This window comes from Bufo bufo, chromosome 2 (assembly GCF_905171765.1).
Source record: "Bufo bufo chromosome 2, aBufBuf1.1, whole genome shotgun sequence".
Classification (NCBI taxonomy): Eukaryota; Metazoa; Chordata; class Amphibia; order Anura; family Bufonidae; genus Bufo; species Bufo bufo.
This window is the reverse complement of record NC_053390.1, coordinates 586300070-586327232: the sequence shown is the minus strand read 5'-3', so window position 1 is coordinate 586327232 and position 27163 is coordinate 586300070. Positions and strand designations below refer to the sequence as shown.

The window sequence follows — 27163 nt, the reverse complement described above, 5'->3', positions numbered from 1 at the left end:
CCTCCATTCAAACACACTGTACTGCACTAAACTCCCAAAAGAACAAGTACTATGGTAGGTGCAGTGTATTTAAATGGAGGACGCATCACATGGAGGTGATTTCCCTGGTCAATTGACCCTCCATCAGCAGCCATCTTATGGACAGGACCTCTGTGTGGATGCACAAAAGACTTTGTTAACAAGGGAGTATACCTTATGAAATATAGAAAATGGTGCAGAATTTCAACAAAGGCTATATTAGTAAGTCCCATATAGTCATCTTACATACACATTGGTCAACAGAAACCAGAAAGTGGCCAAACCTTTTAAAGGGGTTCCCCAGGATTTTACTATTCATGGCCTATCATCAGGATAGGCCATCAGTATCTGGTAGGGGTTTGACAACCCACACCCATCAATCAGTTGCTCCTGAGTAGCTCCATTACCAGAGCTACATGGCTCCATCCACTGTGTATTGAACCAAACTGATTCACAGCACAACTCCTATTTGAGTGAAAGGGAGCAGTGCTGCAGTAACCAGCTCCGTCCACTACACATTGGATGGCACTGTGTAGTTCAGACCGTGCAGTGTGTTATATACCCCATTTATCAGGTATTGATGACCTCTCCTAAGGAGAGGTCCTCAGTAGCAAAGTCCTAGAATACTCTTTTAGCTCTTTTAAGACCCAGGGAGTTTCCATTTTTACACTTTTATTCTTTACTCCCTGCTTTTCAGGTTCCATAACTTTTTTTATTTTTCCATTCACATATGAGTGCATGTTTTTGTGGAACAAGTCACACTTTCTAATGGCATCATTTAATATTGCATACCATATAGGTGGAAGCTGGAAACAAATTCCAAATGGAGTGAAATTGGAAAAAGAAACACAATTCTGACATAGTTTTTACGGATTTTGGGGTTCATTTGAAGGCTAATTTTTTGTAGTTTTCAGTGATACCATTTTGGAGTGTGTATGAATTTTTTAATCAGTTTTTATTAAATTTTTTGGGAGGTGAAGCAATGAAATAACAGGTATTCAGCCCTTTAATTATTTTTTTCTGTTACAATGTTCACTGTATGGGATGAATTTGTTTAGATTTTAATAGTTTGGAACGGTATGGTTTTGCGTGGCAGTGCAAATTATTTTAACTTTTTTAAATTTTTATTATGGGGAAAGGGGGATGGAGGCTACCACAGGGAGTGATCAGCTGCCCTAAAAGCTGCCTCAGATGTAGAGATCACAATTGACCGTGGCATCAGAAGGGTTAACTCTGATCACAGACATTAGTCCCGGGTATCTGGTGTTTAAAACAACAAAAACCCAGCGGCTATGGCGTCCGATGTGCTCATTTTTAAAGACCGAACTTCTCTGTAGATGTACTCCTGGGGTCAGGAAGAGTTTGGTACCTCCTCATAGGCCCATAACTAAATATACTCAGGGGGACATATATCAAAGACCAGCATTTCACCTTGCTGCTGAAGGATGCACCTTATTTAGGGTGAGGAGCAGACATTGTCATAAATTAGGTGCCTACTCCTGCAGTCCATGTGCCAGAATTAATTCTGTGGCAGCTTGATGCAGCCATAGATTTCTGTTGATAAATTTGATAAATATCCCCTTAGTTTTGGTCTGTAGAAGCCATTTGTATTATGTATGTTTTTTATTAGTGATGTTAGAAAAAAGAACACGATTTAGTGTTGCCATTTTACTCCGGTAGAATCATGTGAATACATTGTAATTTGTAAGAAAAAGAGCACTTCTTTAGTAATTTAATTGAAAAGGCCAATCAGCTGGAACGATGTTTAAAACTGCTCCAGATTGTAATTGAAATGTCACTCTCGCTACATAATTTGTCTTATTAGGTGCCACAAATGTTACAAGTTGATTAAGGTTAATCCAGCCCACAAACCTTTGAAGAATATGTAGGAGTATTTTTTATTTAAAAAAAGAAATATTAATCATAGCCTTTTGGCCTTAGCCCTTTCGAGTGCCTACATACAGGTGAAACTCGAAAAATTAGAATATCGTGCAAAGTTCATTTATTTCAGTAATGCAACTTAAAAGGTGAAACTAATATATGAGATAGACTCATTACATGCAAAGAGATATTTCAAGCCTTTATTTGTTTTAATTTGGATGATTATGGCTTATAGCTTATGAAACCCCAAAGTCACAATTTTGAGGTACCCTTTGCTCAGGGATAATGGATTAATTAGCTGACTAGAGTGTGACACTTTGAGCCTAGAATATTGAACCTTTTCACAAAATTCTAATTTTAAGTTGCATTAATACAATTCCTTTTAATTTGCATTACTGAAATAAATGGACTTTTGCAAGATATTCAAATTTTTCGAGTTTCGCCTGTTGATGGTATTAAATAATGTAACATATGTAGTATGATAGTCTACGACATACAATACAGTGATTAACCATCAACTTTCAGAATGTTAGTGACATGAAGGTTCATAAACTAGAAAATTATATCCTGGTTTCTCGGGAACTCAGAACTGTACTGTTGTTGAACTCCTCAAATACCAAGCCTATTTTAGCATGTAAGGGGTTCTCCATAGGATAGGGCATAAGTGTCTGATCGGCAGGGGCTTGACTACTGGGGTCACTGATGATCTCTAGAACAGAGGCTTGTGTTGCCCTGTTTGCATGGAACAAGCTATGAATTTCCACCTGATTTTATCCTGAGAAGACTTTCAGAGAAAGCATAATTCTCTTTTAGAAAAAAATGTGAGGGGTTCAGCCAGCACAACCCTGTATGCAGGTGCACATTGCAATGGCGAAATACAGATACAAACGCAAAAACACAAATGCAATCGCACTCTGCAACCAGCACTCTGCCCTGCCTCTATGCTGGATGTTGAATGAGGCATTGGTGTACATTTTGGCCAAAGCGTAATAAGCCACTCACCACGTCAAGGTCTCCTCCATGAGTGGTCCCTAACACTAGTTCCTACCTGTTATGGGCCATGACAGCCACACAAAGTCCAGGGAGCGCAGGTACAACATGCACACCAAGCACACTCTGCTTTTAACCCCGTCCGGTGCCATTACAGCTTTCATCGGATCCAGGGATGCAAGTACCAACATGCATGCTGAGCCCACTATATACTTCTCCTGGAGCCAAATGGCTACTGGTAGGTGCTATATAAGCAGACTCAGTTTTATACTGACTTTAAAACCCGCCTCCAGGGCAGACTAACTGGTCAGATGTGCATGGCTGCTTGGAGATCGCCACGCCTCCAATATATACTACAAAGAAAAAAATGTGGGGGGTTCAGCCAGCACAACCCTGTATGCAGGTGCACATTGCTATGGCGAAATACAGATACAAACGCAAAAACACAAATGCAATCGCACTCTGCAACCAGCACTCTGCCCAGCCTCTATGCTGGATGTTGAATGAGGCATTGGTGTACATTTTGGCCAAAGCGTAATAAGCCACTCACCACGTCAAGGTCGCCTCCATGAGTGGTCCCAAATATTTTTTTTTTTCTTTGTAGTATATATTGGAGGCGTGGCGATCTCCAAGCAGCCATGCACACCTGACCAGTTAGTCTGCCCTGGAGACTGGTTTTAAAGTCAGTATAAAACTGAATCTGCTTATATAGCACCTACCAGTAGCCATTTGGCTCCAGGAGAAGTATATAGTGGGCTCAGCATGCATGTTGGTACTTGCATCCCTGGATCCGATGAAAGCTGTAATGGCACCGGACGGGGTTAAAAGCAGAGTGTGCTTGGCGTGCATGCTGTACCTGCGCTCCCTGGACTTTGTGTGGCTGTCATGGCCCATAACAGGTAGGAACTAGTGTTAGGGACCACTCATGGAGGCGACCTTGACGTGGTGAGTGGCTTATTACGCTTTGGCCAAAATGTACACCAATGCCTCATTCAACATCCAGCATAGAGGCAGGGCAGAGTGCTGGTTGCAGAGTGCGATTGCATTTGTGTTTTTGCGTTTGTATCTATAATTCCCTTTTAGCTGTGGGGGTGAACAGATTTATGGCTAGTGTACCACCTTATACTATATGTGTATGGGCATGTCTGACAATTTAGATAAGTTAATGGACTTGGATGCCATTCAGGCACCATGTCCAAAGGGAGGGCTAATTTTCACCCCCATAGAATAGTATTCATAACTATGATATCTGAAAGCTGTATCTGCAGGATAAATTATGCATGCCAGGACCAAGAAAAATAAATATATAGGCCCAAAATTTAAAAAAACACAAGGTAATGAAACATGTTACTAATAACATTAGCTGGTCCATAGTTGTATAATCAAGACGTTTAGAACTTGAAGGAGATAGAGAAATTGGAGAATCAAATGGTTCTAGGATTTGCTCAGGCCATACTATGTGACCACAACTTGTAACAGATCAGAACAAGGCCATGATTAGTAACCAGGAACAATGCCATGCAACAAGAATGCAACTTGGAAAAAAGCAGTTTTTCTCTATTGACCCTCCTGGCCTACCCATGATCAAGCCCTACAAAACATTCATGGAACACATTTGTTACATGCTTAAGGAAATCATGCAAGAATCAGGAGTCATTCTTCTTTATATCACCTTTGTTGACCCAGTAGCAACTATATTCTAAGGTTATTTTACTTTCTCTTGTTCTAATATATTGAACAGGCCAGTAAAACGATTGGGTTCTTATTCAGAAGGGCAGACTCAATTTTATATAACATGTTGTTGTATCATTTCATGTTATCTGCAGAAATTGACATAGAGCGATGTGTGCGTGAGTCAATCAACCTCTTCTGCTGGACTCCAAAGAGCGCTACCTACAGGCAACATGCTCAGTCACCGAAACAAGCAAGCGACAGTAACGGCATGAACAGATCTCCAGCTAGTTTCACCACTGAATACCAGGACTCTTCCAAGACTGATTTGGTATGTCAAACAAACACCTTATATCTTAAAAATGTTACAAAGCTGCACATTTCTTCTATGCTGTCTAATAAGGTTTGCAATGTAAATGTTGGAACTTGTACAGTGTCAGACTAAGTTGCCTAGAGCCCCCCAGAGGAACTGATTCTGAGGGCCAACCTTATGGCTACATGGAAATATTAGGGTGCAGATTTGCCGCATGGATATGTGTTACAGCAATTCCACAGTGTCTACGTACTAGCAAAGTGGATACGATTTTGAGAAATCTCATCCACATGGCTTTGAATAAACTTCACAGTATAAATAGGACTTAACACACATGAACATTGCACCAAACTATATTGTGAACATCAATATTGTAGGCCCTCAAAACCGATTATGGGAGTCTGAACTCCAGGCCCCCCACCAATCATCACAGGGAAAGGAGCTCCAGGTTCCTGCAAGTCCTGCGCCCCCTTTTTATTTGTTTCTGCAGATATAATGGCTCCTCCAATATGACGACTGTGGTGAACACTACATCTTGTCTTTTTTAAGTGGAAAAGCCCATCTACATCCATATGTACATGGATGAAAGGGATGCAGAACTAACAGGACCGCCATGGGCCCTTCAGTGTAATGATTTGTAGGGGCACTGGATCCCCGCTAATCAGACATTTATGTAACAACACAGTGATAACTGAGTACAGAGTATAGAAACATAGAATGTGTCGGCAGATAAGAACCATTTGGCCCATCTAGTCTGCCCAATATACTGAATACTATGGATAGCCCCCGGCCCTATCTTATATGAAGGATGGCCTTATGCCTATCCCATGCATGCTTAAACCCCTTCACTGTATTTGCAGCTACCACTTCTGCAGGAAGGCTATTCCATGCATCCACTACTCTCTCAGTAAAGTAATACTTCCTTATATTACTTTTAAACCTTTGCCCCTCTAATTTAAAACTGTGTCCTCTTGTAGATGTAGTAGATGTTACTAGCAGTCCTATGTAACACCACAGATAACACAGTAATAATTCTGAGTACAGATAATGCAAGAGATGACACCTGTAGTCCTATATAACACTGCAGACAACACAGTGATAAGTGTCTGAGTACAGATAATGTAGTAGATGTCACCTGCAGTCCTATGTAACACCACAGATAACACAGTGATAACTGTTTGAGTACAGATAATGCAGTAGATGGCACCTGCACTCCTATGTAACGGATCCGGCCGGGAACAGTCTGCCAGATCTGTCACTGCCGTGTGCTGCTGGAATTCCATCCGACCCCATTTACTATAATGGGAATGGCGGAGATCTGGCCACAACCCAGCAAATATACTGAGGAGTGGCCGGATAAATACTGCTGCGCGCAGTAAAAAAAAAAATGTGAAAATGATCCCAGAATGCAGAGAACACGTATCACTAACTGAACGAAATCCAAGAAGTGAGATCGCTCCAGCAAAGGTTAAGAGAGATAGATAGCATGAGGATGGGGTATTTGTTCTCTCTGCACATTGTAGTCTATCTGTAACACTGGGGAACATTTATCAAACTGGTGTAAAGTAGAACTGGCTTAGTTGCCCATAGCAACCAATTAGATTCCACCTTTCAATTTTCATTGCTCCTTTGGAAAATGAAAGGTGGAATCTGATTGGTTACTATAGGCAACTAAGCCAGTTCTACTTTACACCAGTTTGATAAATCTCCCCCACTGTGTTATATAGTGGACCAAGGGTGGCCATGATTTGAAGACCACATTATTGCTTTCTGGTCGCCGATAGTCACCGAAATATTTAAACCGACTTTGAAAAGTATTTCTACCAATTATATTTTTGCATCTATTATTTATGGATTTGAATCCGCAAATCAATCACTTCCCATGGTCTCAGATTCAGTTGTCGTTTTCACACTGACTTACAATTATAATAATTATAGTTAATTCAAAAAGCAAGCAGCTTGACCTAAAAAGCATGCATACATGGATGCCGCGCACTTCAGAACAGCATTAAAGAGAACCTGTCACCATGAGAATGTAATCTGCAGGCAGCATGTTATAGAGCAGGGGGAGCTGAGCAGATTGATATATAGTTTTTTGGGAAAAGATTCAACATAAGTTGTAATTTATTCATTTAAAGGGGTTGTCCAGCCTATACTAAGTGATGGCCTATCGTCAGGATCGGTGAAGTTCTGACACCCTGAACCCAATCAGCTTTTCTGTGTCCTAGACAGAGCTTGTTACTGCAGCATTGCTCCCATTGTGGTAATGAGCTCCCTTCACTACTCAGTTGATGGAGCCTTATAATTCTGGTGCCAACTTCCGGCACTAGAGCTACACTCAAACAGCTGATTATTGGAGGTGGTGGGTGTCAGACCCTTACCGATCAGCTAGTGATGGCCTATAAGGATAGACTATCACTTTAGTAAAAGCTGGACAACCCCTTTAAATTCCTGCTCATTCTGAATGCTGAAGTTAAGGAGGCGGGGCTTGGCACTTTTTTCTGTATACACTCATAAAAGGAAGGCTGTCAATCACTGATAGGACCGCCTCATTGACTACAAAGCTCAGCTTGAGCAGGAATTATACTTACACTGAATATTTTCCTTCAAGTCTATGGGGGAAATTCATTATTTCCCTTGCACCTGTTTTTGGAGTACAATAGTCGCAAATTCACTAGATTTGTATCTTTTCAATGCATTTGTGACTTTTCTAGTCACAATGTGCATTTACGCAACCCTTGCCAAGTCTACAAAGCCCCAGCGAATTCATTATGATTTACACCAGAAACTGGCGTAAATAATAACTGAAATGGGCAGCACGGTGGCTCAGTGATTAGCACTGGTTGCTTGCAGCGCTAGGGTCCTGGGTTCGAATCCGACCAAGGGCAACATCTGCATCGAGTTTGTATGTTCTCCCTGTGTTTGCGTGGGTTTCCTCCGAGTACTCAGGTTTCCTCCCACACTCCAAAGACATACATACTGATAGGGAACTTAGATTGTGAGCCCCATTGGAGACAGCTTGATGCTAATGTCTGTAAAGCGCTACGGAATATAGTAGCGCTATATAAGTGCATATAATAAATACAATCTATAGCCACTCCAAAGTGCTATAGATTTCATTCTAGTGTACGGAGACCCGGAGGAGGTAGGTAATTTATGACGAGACCTGGATCAACTTGCAGGATAACAGGCCGAACTGGATGGACAAATGTCTTTTTTCGGCCTTATGTACTATGTTACCTGCGCCTCCTCATAAATGACTTACCTCCTCCGGCTCTGTCAAGGCCGGCATAGCACACTATAGCCTTAATAAATCAGTGCCTCCTTATCAATCTGCTCAGCTCCTCTTGCTCTATAGCATGCTGCCTGATGCCATGTTGAACATGACAGGTTCCCTTTAAGGCTTGTTTACTGGTGTTATTCAGCACTTTTGCGTTTATAGTCGCATTTTTTACATCTGTGTTTTTTTACCGTAAAAACTCCAGCTTCAGATATTAGATGAAGGTCTGTAGGAAATGTGAAACGCAGTACACACAAGCATTCTTTTTAGCTACTGGCATTTTAGTTAATTAGGTGGCGCTTTTATCTTTCTGCCTTACTTTTAAAAATGCATCATGCTGTAGCTCTTGTGGGGGGGGTACAGTATAAAAAGTAAAAAAAAATACTTTTTTTTAAAAAATTCACAAATATGAAAATTTGATTTATCCTTTATTCCCCATTTTACATACAACAGTAAATAAAAAATTAAATATAGCAGGCATTGTTGCGTCTGGAAATGTTCAACCTATTAAAATATCAAAATATTTTTTTCCTGCGCAGTGAACACCAACGGGAAAAAAAGTTGACCCTCCCCCCCAATTATTATTTTTTTTTAATAAAGTCATACATACCCTGAAACTTCAGCTCCTCTGCAGAAAAAAACAAGCTCTCATACAGCTCTGTAGACATAAAAAAAAAAAGCCATGGGTGTGAAGAATTGAAGATGCAAAGAAAATATTTGCAGGTCTTTATATTTTCAAAAGAAGAAAAACATAAGCTATAGAAATTAGGCATCGCTGTGATCGTACTGATCCACAGAATAAGGTTGTCATGTCATTTTTACGTAAAAGAAAATCAAAAAGGAGTTAGGTGGACGGACGTGGAGGAAGGAAGGTGGGAGGGGGGAGTGGGGTGGGAGGCGCCAAGAGATATCATGAAGGGATGGAAGTGGTGGACAGTGGAGGAAGAAACGTGAGCCAGCTCCCCAAACCGTAAAAATTAGTACACACCAGTGAAATAAAATGTATGTATTATTGCAATGGTAAAGGACTTACTTTACTGGGGAGGGAAGTATAAGATAAACTCAATATACCAATACTATAAGGTCGCCTCTAGGTCGTGGATATGGCTTCTAGGTCACCAAAGGATGACACCGGGGTTCCTGGATATAGTAGAAGTCTTTATTTCTGATTGAAAATCTCAACGCGTTTCGGGATAACCCCTTTATCAAGAGCATGAATAAAAAGCTGGTGTGACAATATTTATATAGGAGAACAAAAGTATATGGTTAACAGTCAGGTGGTTAGAAGGGACCGGCCATATCTGATGTCACTTCCTGGTACTCCACAAAAAATGAATTAGCTTGTGTGATTAATCAAATCAATTTGAGATATAATGTGAGAGACTTATAATTGATGTTGACAAAGTTGTGGGTAATGAGTATGTGAAAAAACTTTTCTATGGCTTGGATTTATAAGTTTGGAATTGTAGGGACCAGAAGTGGGGGTGGGGTTTTATGCGTTCCAGGGTGGGACGCATGGGAAAGAACTTAGTCTTTAGTTGAATATATTTCACACCACTGTGGAACGCATCTGAAGGGGCCGCATGCGCTCCAACGTGGAACGCATCCGAAGGGACAGGGGTAGAGATAGGCCCCTTTCACCCGGGCGAGTATTCCGCGCGGGTGCAATGCGTGAGGTGAACGCATTGCACCCGCACTGAATCCGGACCCATTCATTTCTATGGGGCTGTGCACATGAGCAGTGATTTTCACGCATCACTTGTGCGTTGCGTGAAAATCGCAGCATGCGATTTTCACATAACGCAGGCCCCATAAAAATGAATGGGGTTGCGTGAAAATCGCAAGCATCTGCAAGCAAGTGCGGATGCAGTGCGATTTTCACGCACGGTTGCTAGGTGACGATCGGGATGGGGACCCGATCATTATTATTTCCCCTTATAACATGGTTATAAGAAAAAATAATAGCATTCTGAAAACAGAATGCATAGTACAATAGGGCTGGAGGGGTTAAAAAAATAAAATAAAAATTTAACTACTTGTTCGCGCAGCCGGCATCTCTTCTGTCTTCATCTGTGAGCAATAGGACCTTTGATGACGTCACTACGCTCATCACATGATCCATGCGATTTGTAGGTATTACTATGCGATTAAAATAGTTAATATGATAATTAGCAGGCCTCATTAATGCATCTCCATCATGATGTATACAATTATTTTTCAACCAATTATAACCAAATCGTTTTCAGATTAAAAAGGAGGCAGGTAGGATGCTGCCGGTAATAGGCAGACAATCGCATTTCAAGGTGGTGTACTATGGTCCTCTCCGGTCTTGCTTATTTTCTCTGTATGATCTCCTCCTTCTATCCCTCAAATTACACAGGTGTTTGGGCTTATTTTCCACAGTACTCGGCTGTCTTCCAGTTAGTGCCTGCCCTGCATCACTCCGGGCTCGGCGTGCATATTCACCACGTGTCGGGATTCATTCATCTCCTGAACACTCATCTATCCTCTCCAGGTTTTCTTTCTCATTCCCCTAGCCTACACTCTACTATTCGCTCGCCCGGTGTTCTCAAGGTTCCTGAAGCTCAGGCCATGTATCTTTCAGTGTTTTCGCTAAGTTGCTTGGTGTCATGTGCGATTACCCGAATCACTCAGGTCATGGATCATTCAATTCCAGGTTGACCTGTGTCCCACAGGTCTCATTCATTTCCGTGTGTGCTTCGTTTCCTGAATCATTCGGGGCACACATCTTCCCGTGTCACGCACGTCTGCCTTCCTTTCAGTGCAGGTATCCCTGGTGTAGGCATTTTCACCTGGATCGCCCAGGCCTCATGTCGGCAGGGTCATGCTTGGCTACCCGAATCGCTCAGGTTATGCCTTGCCCATGTCATGTTCGTCCAGGTTATGCTTCTGCAGTGTAAGTTGGTTCCTGAATCTCTCAAGTTACGTGTCATTCATGTATTGCCTGGATCATTCAGGTTTATCGTCATGCAGGGTGACGTTGGTTCCTGAATCGCTCAGGTCTGGTATCATTCATGTAGAATTGACTGATTCACCTAGGTCATCCTTCATGCAGTGTAACGTTTGTTCCTGAAACGCTCAGGTCATGTATCAGTCACGTACGATTGCCTGAATCGCTCAGGTCATTCTTCATGCAATATAACGTTGGTTCCTGAATCGCTCAGGTCATGTATCAGTCTTATATAATTGCCTGAATCGCTCAGGTTATCTGTCATGCAATGTTACGTTGGTTCCTGAATCGCTCAGGTCATATGCAGTTGCCTGAATCGCTCAGGTCATTTTTCATGCAGTGTATCGTTGGTTCCTGAATAGCTCAGGTCATGGATCCCACATGTATAATGGCCTGAATCGCTCAGATCATTCTTCATGCAGTGCAGTGGTGGTTCCTGAATAGCTCAGGTCATGGATCCCACATGTATAATGGCCTGAATCGCTCAGATCATTCTTCATGCAGTGCAGTGGTGGTTCCTGAATACCTCAGGTCATGGATCCCACATGTATAATTGCCTGAATCGCTCAGGTCATTCTTCATGCAGTGCAGCGTTGGTTCCTGAATCGCTCAGGTCATGTATCGTTTTTGTATAATTGCCTGTATCACTCAGGTCGCTTCCTTGTCATCAATCTTGTCTTATCTTCCGGGTCAACCAGGACACACGTTTGCCGGCTATTGGTTCATCCGAATCCCAGGCTTATTCGGTTATCTTCTCCCGGTCATTTCTGGTTTTCGTGTACACTCCTCTCCAGGTCTCGTTTCGACGCAAGCTTATTTTCTTTCAACCGAACCACAAGCTCACTGGAATTCCCGGTCCAGGTTCCTACAGATCACTTCACTTCTCCATTGCTGTTCATTCCGCGTTGCCAGGTTCCAGGTAAGTCAAGGTAAGGTTGCGACATTCGGTCGCGCCATTGTTTGGGGGTTTTCCTTATTCATTGCGAGTTTTCATTTCCAGGTCTCCTATCTCACGCTATTCCAGTTTCTCACCGCTCTCGTCCGGTCGTTACTATCGCAAATCGTCTATAAAAAATAAATAAATATATATATATATATATATACTTGTTTTCCCATACAGGCGGAAGATGTCTCAAGCGTCAGACGTGGAGGATAACATGTCAGTGCCCGGGTCTTCGGTGTTAGGACGCGCCAGTAACCAGTCCCTTAGGAGCTGGACCATACCTAAGCTCATCTCGGAGCTCAATAAGAGAGGGATTCATCATCCCGCATCAGCGAGGAAGGCAGAACTCTACTGTCTCCTGATGACGGAGTCGGGGGTTTCAAGCGAACAACCCTCTCTCTCATCTATCCAGCTGTCCCTGCTTCAGCTGCAGTCCACTATTGGCAGCCTGGCCGGATCAGTGGCAGATATCCAATCCAGAATGGTGGAGTTGGAATCTCGGTCACCGTTGGCGTCACATTCTTCCCTTCCACTTCACAGGATTCGGCTTCAGGTACGGCCTGTGCCAGTCCCCAAATCGCCCCATCACACTTCATCCCGGATAACTTAAAAAAAGATATCTTAGCGGGGAAAGATATTAACTTAGCGTCCATCCTCATTGCGTCCCAGGACGTTTCAGAAAATAAGATCATCAATTGTGGGGAGGTGCCAGTCGTGCTAAGAGCCAAGGACACTCTTTTGAATAGGAAGCTTTCAATTCCAGAATTTGTGCTGGCGTTCCAGTTTATCACTAACTGGGCGAACATTGACATGGAACTCTTCTGTCGGCATTTCGCCGGTCTAAGAGCTCCTACTTGCGCAGCGTGCCAGTCAATCTTGCATACTGCAGACTGGTGCCCCAATCTGGCCACTCCGGGCCGGGAGGGTTCCCTATCAGGTTCCTCCGGCGCCCAGCGGTATCAGGCCACAATGGACAAGCTGGGTAGACCGATCACTTATCTGGGACAGAGCCAAATATGTAATAATTTCAATTTAGGGGGATGCGGATTTAGCAGTTGCAGAGCCTCGCATGTCTGCTCCCTTTGTTTCAGGACCCATCCTCGTTCCAGCTGCCCGAAAAAACAGAACAAAACGTTCTGACTATATCGAGCCATTAGCCATTCTGTTGCAGGATCACCCTGATCGTCAGCTGGCTCAGTTCCTTCTCTCTGGATTCGAGAGGGGTTTCCCCTCTGAATTCATTGCCCTCCCTCAAGTTTCCAGGGAGGGAAGGAACTTGCTGTCAGCTACTCAGGACCCGGCCACAGTAGATACCTTGTTGCAGTCGGAGGTCCAGAAAGGTTTCCTGTTGGGTCCATTCCAGTCGTTCCCTTTCGAGACTTGGAGGTTAAACCCGATTGGCCTTGTAACCAAGCAGTCCTCCAATAAAAAGCGCTTAATTTATGACTTGTCTGCTCCTCACATGTCAGCCATTCCTAGTTTGAATTCTTTAATTCCGTCTGAAGAATTCGCCATGAGTTACTCGTCCATCGATGAGGCTATCAGGTACATCTTGCTAGCAGGGAAAGGGGCATGGTTAGCTAAAGCTGACATAGCGGATGCATTTAAATTGCTACCCATTTTACCCCAGTTATGGAAGTCTTATGGCTTACATTGGGCGCATAGATACTATTTCGCCAACCGGCTTACTTTCGGGTCTAAGAGCAGCCCATGGCTGTTTGATCGATTCGCGTGCACCCTACATTGGATTCTGGTTCACCATGGGGGCTGGACATGGTCATTCATTACCTCGATGATTTCTTGATCATCGAAAGTCTGCATGGTGAACCTACGGGTTTAGGGATTTTGCTACAACTTTTCGCCAAGTTAGAAATTCCCGTAGCAACAGCGAAGACTGAGGGGCCGGGAACCAGGGTTACCTTCTTGGGCATCGTCCTCGATTCGTTCCGTATGGAGGCCAGCCTCCCTGTAGCAAAGCTGTCCAGGATTCGGGCCACAGTCTCCTCAGCGGCTTTTTCCAGGGTCATCTCCAAGCGGGAGCTCCAGTCCCTGTTGGGTTGCCTAAACTTCGCCTTCAGGGTCATGCCCCAAGGCAGATCATTCACGTCCAGGCTCCTCAGTCTCCTCCCTTCAGCTCCGGATCAGGATTCCATCATCCAACTGGACAATCACGCCGTGGCTGATTTATGGATGTGGCAATCGTTTCTCACCAATTGGAACGGCATCTCTTTGTTCGTGCCTTCCCCGGATTCCGCTTCACCCACAGTCTTTTCAGACGCTGCAGCCTCTCGCGGGTTCGCCGCCATTTTCCATCGCCACTGGTTCGTTGGCTGGTGGAATTCATCTCCGACGCTGTTTCTCTGAGGTCATCCCCATTGTTAGAACTGTACCCGATAGTGGCAGCCGCCCAAGCCTGGGGCTCACTCTGGGCCAATAAATCGGTAGTTTTCATGACAGACAGCCAGGTTTTAGTGGATGTAATCACTAAAGGTAGGGCCAAGTCCCAGAAAATTATGTCCCTTTTATGTAAATTAGTTCGGCTGTCCTTGAAGTTTAACTTCCATTTTTTCGCATTCCACATTCAAGGGGCAAAGAACGTTGCGGCCGATGCCTTGTCCCGCTTTAATTACACCATCTTTTTCCTGGAACTACCAGATGCAGACCCCGTTGGAACTCCATCCCCACCATTCAGCTCCCTCCTGATGGACTAGGGTCCCTGGTAGCCTCTGCAAAGATTTTGGTGCAAAGTTCGTTAGCAGCCAATACTGCCAGGAACTACAAAGCAGGATTCAAGGTTTTTCAACGGTTCATAGACGTCCATCCACAAGGTGACTTGGACGAAGTCACTTTCATCATGGCGTTTAAAGCCTATTGTCATTTCCCCCGCCACCTATCATTTAATACAATCAAATTGTATCTAGCGGGAATATAGCACCACCGTATGCTCAGCGACCCCACCAGCAAGTATATCATGTCAAATCAGGCCATCAAAGCTACTCTTAGGGGTATCCAAAAGAATAACACGGGTGTTCAGGTACGCAGACAACCGGTTTCAAGTGAGCTGTTTCGCAAATTGTCATTAGCACTGGACGGTCTTACTTTTGGGCACTCGGCCAGTATCACCATCAAAGCAGCCATGTACCTCGGGTTCTATTGTTTCCTTAGACCCGGGGAATTCACCTGCAGCTTTGTCAGTCGCACCACGCTCCTCAAGCGACATCTCATCTAGCACGATAGTCACTTCACGCTGTACATACCAACCACCAAAACCAACCAGGCAGGTCCTCCTACCGAAGTCTAGTTTTTCCCCACATCCAATAGTTGGTGTCCTGTCAAAGTTCTCAAGGAACTAACGGCCTTGCCTCAGTCAGCTGCCTTAGACGACCCGTTGCTTCCTTTAGATGGCAAGCCCCTTTCATCTGCCCAATTAATCTCAAACATTTGCATATTAGCGGCAGGGTTAGGGTACAAACCTAGCTCAATTTCCGGGCACTCCTTCCGTATAGGAGCTGCTTCAGCGGCTTCAAGGCATCAGGTTCCGGCCCATGTGATTCGTAAGATGGGTCGCTGGAGGTCATCATGTTATGCTAGGTATATTCCTAACCCACAGGTTGAAATATCTAGAGCCTTTTGTTCATTAGCTCTGTGAGAAGTCATGTTTTACTCAATTAAACTCTTTCATCTACCAGAGTGGCGGCCGTTATTTTTGCCCACATATTTAGGCCTTACCTCGTACCTGGCTCTGGGCACACTTCAGCCAGATAGGTCAGGGTAATGATGTAGGCATGCCTCTTCCGTCACACGCTCATCTCAGCTCATACCACAAATAGTGAAGGCTGTTCACAGCCTGTAGTTGTGGGAGGGGCTGGCTCCACTACTTATACCGGGCGGCCGGGAGTCTGAGAGCGGTCGTCTCGTGCCCCACCCTCCTGTCCCTTTTGCTCATATGTCTCTCCTTTAGTGGCCCACATATTTAGGCCTTTCCTCGTACCTGGCTCCGGGCACACTTCAGCCAGATAGGTCAGGGTAATGATGTAGGCATGCCTCTTCCGTCACACGCTCATCTCAGCTCATACCACAAATATATATATATATATATATATATATATATATGTACAGTTGCAAGAAAAAGTATGTGAACCCTTTGGAATTATATAGATTTCTGCACAAAGTTTTCATAAAATGTGATCTGATCTTCATCTAAGTCACAACAATAGACAAGCACAGTCTGCTTAAACTAATAACACACAAAGAATTAAATTTGACCATGTTTTTATTGAACACACCATCTAAACATTCACAGTGCAGGTGGAAAAAGTATGTGAACCCTTGGATTTAATAACTGGTTGAACCTCCTTTGGCAGCAATAACTTCAACCAAACGTTTCCTGTAGTTGCAGATCAGACGTGCACAACGGTCAGGAGTGACCATTCCTCTTTACAGAACTGTTTCAGTTCAGCAATATTCTTGAGATGTCTGGTGTGAATCCCTTTCTTGAGGTCATGCCACAGCATCTCAATCGGGTTGAGGTCAGGACTCTGACTGGGCCACTTCTGTTTAAGCCATTCTGTTGTTGATTTACTACTATGCTTTGGGTCGTTGTCCTGTTGCAACACCCATATTCTGTTGAGCTTCAGCTGGTGGACAGATGGCCTTAAGTTCTCCTGCAATATGTTTTGATAAACTTGGGAATTCATTTTTTCTTCGATGATAGCAATCCGTCCAGGCCCTGACGCAGCAAAGCAGCCCCAAACATTGATGCCCCCACCACCATACTTCACAGTTGTGATGAGGTTTTGATGTTGGTGTGCTGTGCCTCTTTTTCTCCACACATAGTGTTGTGTGTTTCTTTCAAACAACTCAACTTTGGTTTCATCTGTCCACAGAATATTTTGCCAGTACTGCTGTGGAACATCCAGGTGCTCTTGTGCAAACTGTAAACGTGCAGCAATGTTTTTTTTTGGACAGCAGTGGCTTCCTCTGTGGTATCCTCCCATCAAATCCATTCTTGTTTTGGTGTTTTATGTATCGTAGATTCGCTAACAGGGAAGTTAGCATATTCCAGAGACTTTTGTAAGTCTTTAGCTGACACTCTAGGATTTTTCTTCACCTCATTGAGCAGGCTGCGCTGTGCTCTTGCAGTCATCTTTACAGGACGGCCACTCCTAGGGAAAGTAGCAGCAGTGCTGAACTTTCTCCATTTATAAACAAGTTGTCTTACCGTGGACTGAAGAACAGCAAGGCTTTTGGAGATACTTTTGGAGCAAGGCTTTTGGAGATACTTTTATAACCCTTTCAAGCTTTATGCAAGTCAACAATTCTTAATCATAGGTCTTCTGAGAGCTCTTTTGTTTTTTTTATAGGGCAGGGAAGCTGTAACCAACACCCCCAATCTCATCTCATTGATTGGACTCCAGTTGGCTGACACCTCACTCCAATTAGCTCTTGGAGATGTCATTAGTCTAGGGGTTCACATACTTTTTCCACCTGCACTGTGAATGTTTACATGGTGTGTTCAATAAAAACATGGTAACATTTAATTCTTTGTGTGTTTAAGCACTGTGATTGTCTATTGTTGTGACTTAGATGAAGATCAGATCACATTTTATGACCAATTTGTGCAGAAATCCATATCATTCCAAGGGGTTCACATACTTTTTCTTGCAACTGTATATATAATGAAAAATAATATCAGATAAATAAGTGATGAGCAACAAAATTAACCACGTGTTAATTATCAAGTAGATTAGTAAAAATTACTAAGGACTGATAAAATCTAAGGATAGTTTGTTAGTTGCATTAATTGATGATATAGTTGATAAAATAAAAAATAATAAATAGATAAATGAAAGGGTCAAGTGCATTGGATAAATCATAAATGAATAAATACATTATAAAGTACATTATACAATAAAAGATAAAAGTTATAGTAGTCAATATTTGTTGTGTTCCAATGACTCATTAAGGCCGAAGGGGGTCAAGGAATTAAAGCGAAAAATCCAATACATTTCTTTCCTGCACAATTGTAAGAAGGATTTGGGGACCCACTCTATTGGGGTTAATCGTAGGAAAGATGCATCACCTGAGTGTGTCTGCGCGAAATGTCTAGAGACATTGTGCTTGGCATATTTCTTGTTGATGTTCGAACGGTGCGAATTTAGCCAATTTTTTTCAGTGGTTCGGCCAACATATTGAAGCCCACATGGGCACTCGAGCATATAAACCACATTCGTGGTGCTGCAGTCCATATGACTGAGGAGAGGGATCTTTTCACCGAATACGTTGATAGTTACATCTTTTATATCATTGGTTATTGTTGAACAGTACTTGCATCGTTTATGTCCGCATGTGTAAGATCCCTTGAGTCTCTCTAGATTCGCGGTCCATTCTGAATCGTTAGTAGAAGTAAAAAAACATACAATGTAACAGCACTTTGCAAACCAAATAAAGTAATAGAAAGTATTCTGGTGCTAATGCTACGCTTATAAATTTGAGATGCTTGGCAAATACATTTTGTACAAAATTATTTGGGCCCGTTTGCCAAACGTCAAGGCGATCTCAGTAAGACGGGAACCTAACACTAAATACCACATTAACTGGTGCCATACAGGCCTCCATTACATTCAGGGAATGCAGGTTCTACATGCATGCGGAGCCTGCATCCCCTGAATACTATGGAGGCCATCGTGGCACCATAAGAGGCATAATACAATGTGGTCTCGGCATGTGGGCGTAACAAAAAATATGCCAAGCACAATGTCTCTAGACCTTTTGCACAGACACACTCAGGTGATGCATCTTTCCTACGATTAACCTTAATAGAGTGGGTCCCCAAATCCTTACTACAATTGTGCAGGAAAAAAATGTATAGGATTTTTTGCTTTAATTCCTTGACCCCCTTCGGCCTTAATGAGTCATTGGAACACAACAACTATTGACTACTATAACTTTTATCTTTTATTGTATAATGTACTTTGTAATGTATTTATTCATTCATTGATTTATGGCTCTTGGAATGTAGGAAGGAAAAAAAATCAAAATACAAAAACTAAAATTGGTCCTGATCTTAAAGGGGTTGTGTCTCGAAACATATTCTACAGTTTTCAACACAGCCCCAGGATCTGAATACTATTGTAATTGCATGGGATTAAAATTAGCCACTGAGCTATTCAATAAAATGGATTTGTACTGCTGTTTGTTCTTGTCCGTCTCACTGGGCTGATCAAACTTGCTCAGTTGTTTAAATCTTCACCTGCCACCAGCCATATGTTCTGTTAGAAGCTGTGACAGTTACAGGGAAAGAGTTGTAGCAGAAAGGACACACCCCTGCGCTGTCAGCTCGATATAAATCTAGCAGAACAATGAATGGGGAGATCTCTGGATCCATGTGAGGTACAGGGCTGGTTCTAGCTTTATTAGAAAGAGATTGTCATGTATTATATGATGTCTGATTTTCATTTTTTACATCAACCATGGGATAACCCCTTTAAGGAGGTAACCTTATGATAGAAGTGTTGCTATGGAATGTGCTCAGATGAGTTACCGTATAACAAGTCAGATATGGCATCACCCTGCCGGCAGGACTGGATGCAGATGAAATAACTAGCACTTATGCAATGACCTTGAATAGTTTTACAAGACTGCACAATTAAATTATATTTGGCAAACATTAGAGATGAATTTGGAAATGGTTCTAAGGCAGAGTGTCCGAAAGCCACGGTGGAATGTTAGACATTTGCACTTGTGCAGATAAGATGGAATTCTAGGATATTTATGGTGTTGCTTAGGAATTAGTATGGCCATCTATGTTCTTAAGATATCTGACATTAAGTCAAGATTAACAAAACATTCTTTTTAAAAAATAGACAGTAATCCCACACATTGGCTGCAGCTTTCCGGAACATTAGGTTATTAGTATTATAGGCTTTAGCTTTTATTACTCATGAGTGTGTATTTCATAATCTATCCATCCATCACTGTTTATCTATCTATCTATCTATCTATCTATCTATCTATCTATCTATCTATCTGTCTATCTATCTATCTATCTATCTATCTGTCTGTCTATCTATCTATCTATCTATCTATCTATCTATCTATCATCTGTCTAGCTATTATCTATCTATCATCTGTCTAGCTATTATCTATCTATCTATCTATCTATCTATCTATCTATCATCTGTCTAGCTCATTATCTGTCTGTCTAATAATACCAATCCGTAAATAAATCAATCTAATATATAAAGCTGAGTGTATGTGTGTGTGTATGTCCACTAAAGGAATCTGCACCGTCGCATGTACAATCACAAAATTTGGCACATAGGTAAATCAGGTGTCCGGGAAGGTTTTAGTTTTATACTGGGTCTCAGCTATCTAGCACATACCGTTCTTGAGATATTCCCAAAAAATGTATTAGCCAATAGAAGCCTGGTCACATGACCCTTTATCAGCCAATAGAAGCTCGCAGGCTCTTAGTCTCCACATACACACAGTTTTACACAAGGTTTTCATAACAACCCAGCCATTTTTCTTCACTGCTGAAGGTCAGCTTTAAAGGGGCAGGGCGCTGTGGATAACACTGTTAAGGGAGCGGAGTGGAGGTCACAGTTAAGGGGGCAAAAGACGGACTTAAAACCCCTCCCCCAGGTCCCACTAAGTCACACCCCCTCCCACTCCGCAGCCAACTGGGATTGAAAAAATAAAGGTAAAAATCAACTTCTGTCTTTCTCCCTGCAGCTCACGCTCAGATAGCACAGTTAAGGAGATGGGGTACTGTGGAGGTCACTAATAAAGGGGCAGCCGCTGTGGAGGTCACTGTTAAAGGGGCTGGATGCTGTGGAGGTCACTGTTAAGGGGGCAGGGAACGGTGGAGGTCACAGTTAAAGAGGACCTTTCACTACAATAAAAAATCTAAACTAAGCGTACAGATATTATCCCTGGGCGCCGCTCCGTTCTCCCGGTATAGGCTCCGGTATCTTCATATGTTCGGCTCAACTGGGTGGAGCCTGCCGGCGTCTCCTTCTCCCAGGCTGTAGCGCTGGCCAATCGCAGCGCTCAGCTCATAGCCTGAGAGTTATTTTTTTCTCTCAGGCTATGAGCTGAGCGCTGCGATTGGCCAGCGCTACAGCCTGGGAGAAGGAGACGCCGGCAGGCTCCACCCAGTTGAGCCGAACATATGAAGATACCGGAGCCTATACCGGGAGAACGGAGCGGCGCCCAGGGATAATAGTAAGTGCAGGAAGATCCCTGGGCAACGCTCTCCATGTCTGTATGCTTAGTTTAGATTTTTTATTGTAGTGAAAGGTCCTCTTTAAGGGGACGGTCTGCTATGGAGGTCAGTGTTAAGAGGCGGGGTGCTGTAGAGGTCACTGTTAAGGGGGCAGGATGTTGTGGAGGTCACATTTTAAGGGAACGGAGCTCTGTGGAGGTCACTGTTAAGGGGTCGGGTTATTGTGGAAATCACTGTTAACGAGATGGGGTACTGGTACTATGGAGGTCACTAATAAAGGGGCGGCCGCTGTGGAGGTCACTGTTAAAGGGGAGGGTGCTGTGGATGTTATTGTTAAGGAGGCAGGCCACTGTGGAAGTCACTTTTAAAGGGGCAGGGTACTGTAGATACCACTGTTATAGTGGATACTGTCAATACATGACATGATACACTGACACACATAAACATTAAATAAATTAGATTAAATATACCCGTGCGAAGCTGGGTCCTTCTGCTAGTGTCTAACTAAATGCTGGTTTTATGAGATGTACAGTTGTAGGCACATTTAAAGGACACAACAGTAAGTAGTTTTTATTTAAAGGGAATCTGTCTCCATCTACCTCCACCTTTATTCATAAAATGAATTGTTAGATATGTGCTTGTTGTCTGCTGATTCAAGTGCAGATCCTCAATTCTAAAGACAGACTTCCATTAAAGGGGTTGTCCAGAGTCAGAGCTGAAACCAGACATATCCCCATTTTCACCCAGGCAGCCCCCCTGCTGCCCCATCAGTGCCGGTGACGTCAACAGGAACACTGCTTGATGGAAGCCTCCCCCTAGTAGTGTTAAAAATATTAAAAAAAACAGCCCTTGGCCTGCGCGATACAGCGCAGGACAAAGATAAGCATCGGAGCATGAAATGCTATGATGCTTATCTCAGAGGGCCTGCCTTGGTGAAAATGGTGATATGTCTGTGTTCGGCTCTGAACCCGTACAACCCCTTTAAGGTCCTTCATGCAGTAAACCCCTTTTACACTACATTTTTCTTTACATTTTTAGAAAGTTTTGTCCAAAAATAGGTGTAGAAACATATTCCTAAATGAAGGTGTATTAATCCGTAGGATTAATGTGTGCTCAGACCTCACTGGTTCAGGAGTCGGATCAGCAGGTAATGCCTGTGCTTGGTATCTTTTTGTTTTCATTTTTGAAGACTTAAATGAATGCTCCACATTGAATGTTTTTATTAATCTGATGCCAAGCCTCCCCCATGCCTCCCCCTGCCGTTCTGAGCTACTAGTTCTAGTTAATTTAGTTCTTGTTCATTAGAACATCAAAGACTGGCGTGCTTCCGCAAGCAATTATATCTGCCAGCAAACGACGCTGAGGGATGATTGCATTTCTGCTGGGGGAGTCCCATGCATTAGTAGTGTGGGACTGTATACATATAAAGGTGTACCAGTACTTTTAAAAAACTTTTCATACGTCTTTGCGACATGTACATGGGTACAAGTGCTGAGACCTCTATCCTTCGCTAAAATGAGGAGAGAGAAGGACTTAAACCGAACGCTGTGTCTCCTCGCTGCTGGAAACGGACTTATAGACTTTCTATACATTGTGCCCATCTCTAGCAGTGAGGAGAGGCGGCGCTCCTCATTAGCGATTGATGGGACCCCCGGCTATCAAATCCTTTGATGTGTGACTATGACATATCAAAAGTTTTTTTTTTAAAGTATATGTACAATTTGATTAATCATATAATTTTGTGTAAGGTTTTGTGAAAGACCTCATTCTAGGATCAGTTCCCTAAAACTCAGGCCCTGATTTATAGTGATGGACCCTGTACTGGAGGAAACATTTAATTTAGGATGAGGCACAATTTGTGCACCGGACTGAAATCTACACCAGCTCGTAGCTGATGTACATTTCAGTCATCATTTATACAAGCGTCTGGGGTAAATGATGGTAAACGTGCCAGGGCCTATGGCCCAGCATACACTCTGCCCTTGCCATGCCCCCTTTTCAGAAACTGCCGAGGGCAACATAAAAAAAGCCACTTGCAACTAGATTTAGTAGCAATGATACTTAAAAAGTATCAAAATCCAGTTTTCCAACTTTTTAATGCCAAAACTATGGCATAGGGAGATGACAGATTTTCCCCTGAGTCTATGGAAAACCACACCACACACATATAAACTAGTGTAATTGGGAGATTTAAATGCTATGGTTTTACTAATTGGTATTCTGCCTTTTAAATTATATTTGTCGTAATTGAATTTTAAGATGAGCCACAGGACGATTCAGATAGATAGATACAGGGCCGTAGCTCTAGGGGAAGCAGGGAAAGCTGCAGCTTTGGGGCCCTGACCCAGAAGGGGCCCATCCAGGAGGAGGAGGACTAAAGGATTTGGTCAGGGCCCCCTCAACAGTATTACACAATGAAATTATATACAGTGACAGTATAGACTGTGTAGATAACGGATGGAACAGCTGCCGGCCCTGGTCTGAGAGAGCGATCTTTACTAGCCACAGGAATGGGGGCGGCATGAAAGGAAGGGGTTGCTAAAAAAATACTGTGGGATGGAGCCCCATTCAAAAATTTGCTGTGGGGCCCAGTCATTTCTAGCTACGCCACTGGATAGATAGATAGATAGATAGATAGATAGATAGATAGATAGATAGATAGATAGATAGATAGATAGATACGAGATAGATAGATAGATACGAGATAGATAGATAGATACGAGATAGATAGATAGATAGATAGATAGATAGATACGAGATAGATAGATAGATAGATAGATAGATAGATAGTCTTCTGCCTTGCAAACGTATTCATCCCCTTGTTTTTCCTGTTTTGTTGTATTATAACCTGGAATTAAAACAGATTTTTTGGGGGGGTTGTACCATTTGATTTACACAGCGTGCCTACCACTTTGAAGGTGGAAAATATTTTTTACTCTGACACACAGCCAATAATAAAGCGGTTGTCCCACGAAAAATATTTAGCAGTTTTGAAACCAGCACCTGGATCTGAAAGCTTTTGTAATTTCATGTTATTACAAATTTTGTACAGCCACTGAGTTATTCAATAAAATGTACCCCCTGTTTGTTTGTTTTTCCTATTTCTCTGGCCACCTCACCAAGAAGGTCGCACATGCTCAGTTCCAACCTTCAACTGCCTCCTGAGTTGTGATAGGAAGAGAGCTGCAGCAGAGAGGACACGTCCCCCGAGCTTCCAGTTTAATGTAAATCTAGCAGAGCAATTAGTGCAATGTGGACGGCTCTGGTTCCATGTGAGGTACAGGGCTGGTTCTAGCTTTGTTAGAAAGAGGTTATCATGTACTATATCTTGTCTGATCTTCATTTTTGACATTAATCATGGAATAACCCCTTTAAGAAAATAATCTGAGAAATGTAATGTGTATAAGTGTTCACCCTCTAAAAGTCATTACTTTGTGGAGTCACCTTTTGCTTCTATTGCAGATACAAGTCTCTTGGGACGTGTCTATATTAAACTGACTTCTGGTGCAGGTTTAAATCCGCAGAATGTCAATTTATGTTTCGGGTTTTACCTATGACTTTTAGTCTTAAGGCCATGTGTATACGTAGTGAGCCTGCTGCAGATTTGGCCGAAAGATGTACTTATTAATAAAATGCCCAAAATGGCTTGTGTTTTTTGGAGTATATTTCTGAAGCCTCCTTCACTTTGCTTCTACTGTAAACGCTGTGGTTTTTCCACTCGCTATTCTCCTGCAGAGAGTCCGCAGCAGTAAACCACATATGGCCCTGCCCTAGCCGTTTGTAACTATTTTCAACGATTTCCTTTTGATGATGTCGCTTCTATGATCTCTTTGTGTTAGATTTGGCTTGTGGCCATCTCTCAGCTCTGAATGTGGCTCTCAAGTTAAGGGCTCATGCACACAACCATTGCCTATTTTGCGGATCCACAAACACTGATACCGGCTATGTGCTTTCCGCATTTTGCAGAACGGAATGTCTGGCCCATAATAGAACAGGCCTATGCTTGTCCATAATGCAAACGAGAATAGCATATGTTCTATCATTTTGCTGACAACACGGAATAAATGTGCGAAAGCGGGCAGCACATGGAGTGCTGTCCGCATCGTTGTGAAATGACAGGGCGGTCTCGTTCTACAGTGTGGCCCACGAAAAATAATAAAGGAAGTAATAATGCTTGCAGAATAGCGACCTCATTGATAAAATGTATAATTTATATCCTTTTGTATTAGTATTACAACTAGATGAAGGTTATGTAAAGGCTGATGGAGCTGTGATCTGTTCATAATCTCCAAATGGAGAGTCAAAGAATCAACAAATATCACGGCGGGCTCATCAATTTAGCTGGTCAGGACTTTGGAGGACGTTTCCATGATCACAGGGCAGGTCAACACATCTATGTGCAGAATGCGTCTCCTAAATAGATTTTATAGTAGGATATTAAAGAAAAAAGTTCTATCCTTACTGCAAAGAGATTTATAAACGTATGCACGCTACATTTGTGCTTCCCCCTTTGTGCGCTTGTGGGATAATGATGGGTGATATTGTATGGCCTCCTTGGGAATCTGTTGTAGTAAATAAGAGAAGGAGTACAGTTTATAAAGGGGATTTATGTTTACTTTGTTGGTGCCCAGCATAATTGTGGGCGATGCTTTCATGGAAGTCTCATAATCTGCCAAGGGGGAGGAGAATATAAATATAATAGTACTAAAATTAGATAAAAAAACGTATTCAGAACGATAGAAATCAGTAAAACTATGAGAAAAAATGGGATACATTTCCTATTTATGAGAAAAATAGAAATCAGAAACTAAGAAGTTAAGGACTTTATTGTTTTTTTTTCCTATAAATACATTTTCACATACTTGCACCTAGGCAGAGTAAAGATTATTTTGTTAGAAATGTTTAAATTGCAGATTGGTGGAAGTCCGACTCTCGGCACCCCCGCCAATTATCTGTTCTAAGTGGCTGTGTTGGTAGTGTGAGAGCTATGTCCTCTTCAATGGTTACCTGCACACTCTACATTGTACTAGAGATGCAGGGTCATTACAACTGTTCGTCTCATTCAACTGAACTGCACCACCACTAAGAAGTACACGGCATGCAGGTAACCATTGAAGAGAATGCAGCTCTCACACTAGCAACACAGCCACTTAGAACAGATAATTGGTGGTGTGCCCTGGAGTCGGACCTCCACTATCAAAATCACAAAACTGGAATACCCCTTTAAGACTCCTAAAGTAAGTGTAATCATTAGATCCCTTCTCTATATAAGCACTTATGAGTTTGTATATATTTTATCATCATTCCTCCTTGTAGAAGCTTTATACACTGTCAATGAAAACAACAGAAACAGGATAGGGAGACTGTAACAAAGTGGAAATCGATCCACTGTGTCTACTGAACAGATTTAGCATGGTGCTTCCTCTATGGGCATTATTAAAGTGGCCCCCCTAGCCCTAGACCCACTGGGGTCAAGAGATACTGGTGCAGAGCACCAAGGGATCAGGCAAAACCGTAGTCCAAGACAGGCTCAGGTCAGGACTAGTGTTCATGCAATCCAATGGACAGTCCAAGGATGAGGCCAGGCAGATGTAAGACAGTGAAGGGTCAAATCTGCAGATCAGGTAAGAGTCGGCACACAGGCAGACAAAAGTGAAACAGCACACCTTTGAAGAGTACTAGAGTACTAGAACCAATTGCTCAGGCACCTTCCCACAGGGGAAGGTGCCTTAAAGGCGTTGTCTCACTTCAACAAGTGACATTTATCATGTAGAGAAAGTTAATACAAGGCACTTACTAAGGTATTATGATTGTCCATATTGTCTCCTTTGCTGGCTGGATTCATTTTCCCATCAGAGTATACACTG

At 42.7% G+C, this 27163-nt stretch overlaps 1 protein-coding gene across 2 annotated transcripts in view; it reads left to right on the top strand.

Annotated features, from left to right (window-relative positions):
* Positions 1-27163, top strand: part of TBCK (TBC1 domain containing kinase) — a 444055-nt gene that overhangs the window by 286322 nt on the left and 130570 nt on the right. For both annotated transcript variants that reach the window (XM_040418258.1, XM_040418257.1), the window contains exon 23: positions 4716-4891. In XM_040418258.1, coding sequence (XP_040274192.1) covers positions 4716-4891 — 176 coding nt within the window. The remainder of the gene's footprint in view (positions 1-4715; positions 4892-27163) is intronic.